At 41.5% G+C, this 7,028-nt stretch overlaps 1 protein-coding gene across 1 annotated transcript in view; it reads left to right on the forward strand.

Annotated features, from left to right (window-relative positions):
- LOC101848177 (multidrug resistance-associated protein 1) overlaps positions 1-7,028 on the forward strand; it is a gene marked incomplete in the record, with an annotated part of 59,192 nt that overhangs the window by 9,867 nt on the left and 42,297 nt on the right. Inside the window, 3 exon segments of the mRNA XM_035973986.1 lie at positions 346-421; positions 2,519-2,608; positions 4,574-4,753. Of these exon segments, the coding sequence (XP_035829879.1) occupies positions 2,564-2,608; positions 4,574-4,753 (225 nt within the window).

Raw genomic sequence — 7,028 nt, forward strand, 5'->3', positions numbered from 1 at the left:
ATACAAGAACTGACAGGAAGGCTTGGAATAACAAGTTCAGACGCTAGTCAAACGACACCACAGTGACGTCATCAACTCCTTTGTCATTGTTATCTCTGTTGAGTGGTTCTTGAGCTTTTTGAGCGATATGGGATCGCCACATTCAACCATTTCATGATAGAATCTACCTACAGCTGGTGACAATCTGGGACTCTTTTCCTTACTTAATAGAAGGAAGGGCGGGGGAAGGGGGGGGGGGGAGGCAGGGGTTCAAATCGTGTTAAAGAAACGGGGACACAATTATTAATAGTGGTCAAGGCATCTCCCAGTGGTACAAACGTTGACTGATAAAGGATTCCACCTCAGATTCTACATCATTACAAAGCGGGCGGCGTTGAGGAAACAGCTTTATCAGTACCTTTGCCAGCCTGACGATTACCTTGTGAGTATTGTGGTTAAGACAAATTATAATAGAACATAGCCTCTAGTAGTCTCTTGTATCTAGGAATTATATTTGTTAAAGGAGTCTTTTGTAAGGAATGTAAGCATTTTCCTTTTTTTTCTTATTCGTTGAAAGATTGTGATGAAATAGGATTTTCAAAAAAAGTCCTGTAAGAAACTTCAAATATTTTCAAATCGATATTACTGTATGTTAGTATGTTTTCGTGGTAGTGTCTCTCTTGTTTGTGGTATGCATTAAAACATTTGACTAAATGCATAACTTAGTCAACTACACAGCTTACAAACTTGTTGAGACTTAAAATTGCTCCACGTTTTTTTCTTTCTCTTCTTTGGAACTGACTTTAATAATAATAATAATAATAATAATAATAATAATAATAATAATAATAATAATAATAATAGATAGCATTTGTATAGCGCAAATCCCCGCTCAACAGCAAGCTCTATGCGCTTCACAATCTATACTATTACCCCAGAAGACCTTATAGCCTTCTGAAACAACCTCAGCTTCCTGTGAAGCATACAGTGCAAGAAGCCATTTACAGGCGCTAAAACACTAACATACTGACAAGATCTTTCGCTGTCTATGGCCGGGTACCCATTCCCACCGGGGTGAATAGGGGAAATTCGAGTTTTCCTACGGAGGCAACGTCGAGCCCGCGGCTCGAAACCCCGAACCCACAACCTCACGAATACGAGTCCGGTAGCCTAACCACTAGGCCACCGACGCCAGAATTGTATCGATCTCTTAGTGAATCGCCTTTCCATTTCACCAATTTCCTCACGTTTTCTTTGGAAATAAAGGGTTAAGGACACAGACGTGTGGACTTGCTTGTGATGGCTGACGAATAAATAGTATTCTCATGGTTTTGCTTAGATCTATATAACCTTAAAAAAAAACTTTTAAGAGAATCGAAAAAATTCGATCTGTTGTTTTGTGATACACACTTTTTTCCATTACAAAATGAAAATGTCTAACTGTAGGATAACGGCCCGGAACTTTCGAAAAAATGTTGATGTTAAATGATGCATCCTGAAGAGGGAAATTGCAAAAGGGTTACATTTCGTTATGGCCCAAGGCTGACTTTAGCTATAATGACAGCGCTATGACGGTATGGGGATATTGCACAATTATTATGCAGATGTAGATTTGTTTAATGTCAAACCTGTCAGTCAGAATTATTGAAGGGTGTGTCATTAGTTGGTATTATGACCTTGGATCGATTTCTCAACGAGGTGTTTTATTTGAATTGTTTTGTTGTTGTTTTGTTGTTGTTTCGTTGTTGTGTGTGGGGGGGGTCAAAGCTCTCACCCTACTTGGCTTGACCCTTCTGGAAACGGACGTTAAATTTGTAGACCCTGCGTTAAAAATTTTCGTAACCTAACCATGTCGATAAGCCTACGCTTTTTAAAGGAATTACTAAGGTCACTGAAGATAACCAAGGAGTTGCGAGTTCTTTAAGGACCTTGGCCATGTCACACAATATACGTTTGCCATTTTTTCCCCATCAATTCTTGAACAGCGTCCATTAATTTTCCTATCTGTTGGTGGATACTGAGAATATCAATACTAATAAAAACTTGCAAATCATTTCTTTGCTTTGCCAAAAATTATTTTTATTTTTAGTTGTTTAAATTGTCTTTACAACTATTACTATTATAAGACGCTTTCTTGTTTCTTTGTTGGACCTTCGTCACAAGAGACCATAGTGCATAAACATTCTATTTTTAAATATGCATTTTTGAATGGTGACTGTCTTGAAGCTTTTTCCAATAATTTTTCACGACTTTACAAAGCTTTCTCTTTCGACTTTCTACCCCCCCCCCCCTCCTCAGAATAACAGTTACTTATTGCATCCTTGGTGAATCATTCACATGGCCACATGGTGGTTGGCTGGTGTGCATATGTGGTTTGCTCCTTTTTTCCTATCAAATATGTATCGCCCTTCCCTCTCCTTCTTTTTTTCTTTACATATTACTCTCAGGTAATACCTCTAATATTCGGCAATTACATGGCATGATTGTGTTGCAAATGCTGTGAAACTCACTGTTAATAAAACTAAACCTTTCAACCCAGCACTGGAGAAGTTCTCGAAAACTCTACCCACGGACTGGCGCCGCGATGGCGACAGACAATGATGAGTTCTGCGGGGGATCTCCGTTCTGGGTAAGTACATGTACAGCTGTCTGGAATTGATAGTGTTTCTTTTCTACCGTAGTTCAGTTTTCCTTCTTGTTGCAGACAGACAGACAGACAGACAGACAGACAGACAGACAGACAGACAGAACGAGGAAGAAGAAGAAGACGAAAAGAAAAAGAACAGACAGACAGACAGACAGACAGACAGACAGACAGACAGACAGACAGACAGACAGACAGACGGTCAGACAGACAGATACCCCCAATGGTGCAGGTTCTACATGAAAATGAAAACAGTATGGTCAGTTACAACTGTGAGGAAAATTATGTAGGGTTGAGTACCAATACGACCTGCTGGCTATAAATTGTTTGTACAATTGTTTGCTTGCCTGTTTGTTTTGTTTGTTTTCGTTCCCTGAATATTTCCCCTTTTTGACCAGAACCTGGAAGAGGACCAAGCTTTCACCCTGGTGTCCAGTTCAGTGAAAAACGTCATAATCTCATAATCATTTATAACAACATCACCGACAGAAACAACAACAACAAGAACAACAACAACCACAACACAACATCAACAGCAACAAAAACGACAATTGTTTCAGCAACAACATAATTGTATATCGTCGTCGACAACAGCAACAAATACAATAAACACCTCCACCACTGCTACAGCAACAGCAACATCAACACTACTTCTACTACTACTACTACTACTATTACTACTACAACAACTACTACTACTACTACTACTACTACTACTACTACTACTACTACTACTACTACTGCTGCTGCTGCTACTACTACTACTACTACTACTACCTCTACTACTACTATTTCTGCTACTGCTACTGCCTCTGCTATTACACCAACAACAACACATCCACGCCCCCAGCTTAGACTATAAAAACCGGGTTGGGTCTAACAAAGAAAGAGGACCCCACTTAAGTGACAATAACTCGGTAATCTCTGAATCAAAACTAATTTAAATAAAACTTCGCAGGAATAAAATTCAACTGTAGGTACGTTATATTCGTCAATATGAACAAAATCAATACATTTCTTCGAAAAATATCAAATTGTTAACATTTGAACCACAGTGGACTGAAACGCAAAACTTTGCAACCTCTTAAATATCAACCCTTGCTCTACTTCAAATAGTCATTTTTTATGCATTGAAGAACAGATTAATACAGAATTGATATTATTAAATAAACCCAAAAGAAGGTGTCTGCTATTCAAATCTCCAGGAGTAGATAATTCTTTCCATTCAAGCTCCAGTGCGCCACTGAAATGTTGAATATAACTCTGTGGCGTGTTTCTGAGTCGATTCTTTGGACGTTCTGTTCAACGTTGAATTTCAATTGTTCGATTGTTAGTGGGTTGTTTCTCTAGACTCTGTCTGTCCAAACCCCCAAAGGTAATAACTGAAGGGACTCAATTGGGGGGGGGGGGGGGGTAGCAACCATTCATTTGTAAATTTGTAAATGTTCGGCTTACAAGGCATTCCCCAAACCTTTCGAGCAACCATATCAGGGCCGCTCTTGATGTGTGGGTTGTGGCCCCATCCAATTGGAACCAGGCCTTTGCAACGTTTCAAATTCTCCCCAAAAGTTCGCCCAAACTTTCTTGGCATGTTTAGAAATCTATCTGAGATGACTGTTGTGGTTTTACCGTTCTTGTCCTGAAACCAGAACGAGCCGATCACGCCCCTGTAGCTGAACGCTTACGAGAAGCAAAATTTTGCGTTTTACCCAATTCTGGTTGAAATTGTTAAAAGTTGATATTATTTTCCCGAAAACAGTGATTGATTTTCTTCCTATTTTTACAAAACTGACGTCCTCGTGGTTGAGTTTTATTTGTTAGAATTTTTGTTGAAATTAGTGTAGAGATTATTGAGTTATTACTCTTCAAGTGGGTCCTCTTTTTTTAGGCACCTTGTATGTTCTCCCACTTAGATCAACAATAGTTTTATTGCTTGATGTCTGTCCCCAGAACGAGAGTCTCCTAATGGACGGGTCATACCCTCAGTTCACGGAATGTTTCATGACCACAGCCTTAGTGTGGGGCCCCTGTGGCCTCTTGTGGCTCGCTCTCCCAGGCTACTGGTTTTATATCACCAACCTGGCTGCCAGGAGCCCTATCCCTCTGAACAAACTCAGTATCACCAAAACAGTAAGTGTTGAGGGCAAAAACAAAAACTTAAACAAAACACGTGTGTGTGTGCGTGTGTGTGTGTGTGTGTGTGTGTGTGTGTGTGTGTGTGTGTGTGTGTGTGTGTGTGTGTGTGTGTGTGTGTGTATGTATGCGCGCACGTGCGTGTATGTGGGTATGGTGGGAGGGGGATGTATCGATATTTAATTTATAATGATACTCAACAGTATTATTTATTTGTCACTTTTGTTTGAGTGCAAAGTGCTACTTTACCTGTATGAAGTCCAAAGTAGCTTACTGTTGAATACTTTTACATTTTAATAAAGAGAAAAAGAAAACTGCAGAGAGAAGAGAGAGAGAGAGAGAGAGAGAGAGAGAGAGAGAGAGAGAGAGAGAGAGAGAGAGAGAGAGAGAGAGAGAGAGAGAGAGTGAGAGAGAGAGAAAGACAGACAAACAAACAGACAGACAAACAGACAGACAGACGCGGACGGAGATAGAAAGATAGATAGATAGATAGATAGATAGATAGATAGATAGATAGATAGATAGATAGATAGATAGATAGATAGATAGATAGATAGATAGATAGATAGATAGATAGATAGATAGGTCGAAAGAGGAGGGGGGGGGGAGAGAAAAAGATACCTGGAAGAATAATACGAATATTACTCGTAAGTGGCAGCTTAAGAAGTGCTGGCTTATCATTATTAAAGTGGTCCTCAAACCCAAAGTGTTTTTGTCAAAAGCTGTGCGAAAACTTTAAGCTCCCATAAAAATGTGTAAATACGGTCGAACATGTCTGAGGCGGTCACAAATCATTGTCGAAGAGACCAGTGGCCGTTTTACACAAGTGACGTCTTACACAGAGTCATTATTATGAGGGAGGGGGGGGGGGGGGGGGAGCACGCCAGGGAGGAAATGGGAAGTGGTCGTTTGTACAGGAGATTGTCATGTGGCCTTTTTTTTTTTGGGGGGGGGGGGGGGGGGTGTTCTACGGCGCTCGCAACTGCATTGGTCGTATGAGCTCGCTGGACACATTAAACATTTTCAGTTGGTAGGAATTTTTAAAATTTTGCCCGGGTAGTGGTCGAAGCCTACTCTTATCGATTTTGGACCTCCAAGGGATCTTTAACGTACGCAACTTGAACAAGGGACCTGCTCCGAGATTTTTCACCCTTGTCCAAGAAGGCTAGGTCTAGATCTTTTCTACCAGAAGATCAGGGGTGTGACTGAAAGGCAGCACAGTAAGAATGGAGCAAAAGAGTAGCAGTAGAAAGGCTGCAGAGTCGGGAGCCCAGAGGAGGGGGCAAAGGAGATGAGGGGGTAGGGTAGAAAGTAGAGACGAGAGCAGACAACAAAACATTGTTAGAGAACAGGAAAGGGTTTCGTAGGAGACAAATTTAGAGAAGAACATTTTCCGTCGCTATCCGGATTCGAACCCGGACTTATTGAATTAGAGGCGAACACCTTAACCTCTAGGCCACGAAAGCCCCACGTGGACGTTAAAGCGCGATCAGCTGAAATACCAAGAACAGTCGTTTGCACTGTTATCATATTGTTGTTGTGGTCCTACTTCGTGTTATCAGGATACTTAAGACGATGGGGGCTTTTCGTGAAGCTTACTTTAGTGGGCGATGATACTATTATTGTTATAGATCTAGGTCTGTGTTGTAGGGGTTTACTTGCAACACAACTGCCGTTAAAAACGACCAGGACAGACCATTAACAGTCGAAACTGTCTAAGACGGGCTTCCATTGTCAAAGAGAAAAGTTGCCCTGTTAGACAGGGGACAACGTTATTGTTATGTGAACAAACACACAAGAGAGGAAATTGGAAGTCGTCGTTTGTACAGGTGATTGCCTTATACGAGGTGCCCACTACGGCTGGATCGGGCCGATCGCCCGACTGGATCGCCTGAACGGGGTGCCCACTACAGCAGCTGGATCGGGCCGATTGCCCGACTGGATCGCCTGAAACTGAAAACAAACACGTTTGGTTTTGAGGCGATCGAGTCTGGCGATCGGGCCGATCGACCGATCCCATCCGTTGTGGGCACCTATACAGGTGGCCGTGAGGGCAGGTTCGACTATGTTTCTCACTGAGAGATGAATTAGATTGTCATTGTCACAGTCTTTTCGACGTAGCAGATGATTTGTATCGGGATCAAGATGTTGATTGGGCGGGGTAAAAGGGGGTAGGGGGGAAGGGACACTCTCTCATAATATAGAGGAACGGATAGAGCTGTTATTATTTGGGGTTAGTTTATTACCTAGATCAGTTATTTGTTTTGGTTGG

The sequence above is a fragment of the Aplysia californica genome, unplaced genomic scaffold, assembly GCF_000002075.1.
Source record: "Aplysia californica isolate F4 #8 unplaced genomic scaffold, AplCal3.0 scaffold00040, whole genome shotgun sequence".
Lineage (NCBI taxonomy): Eukaryota > Metazoa > Mollusca > Gastropoda > Aplysiida > Aplysiidae > Aplysia > Aplysia californica.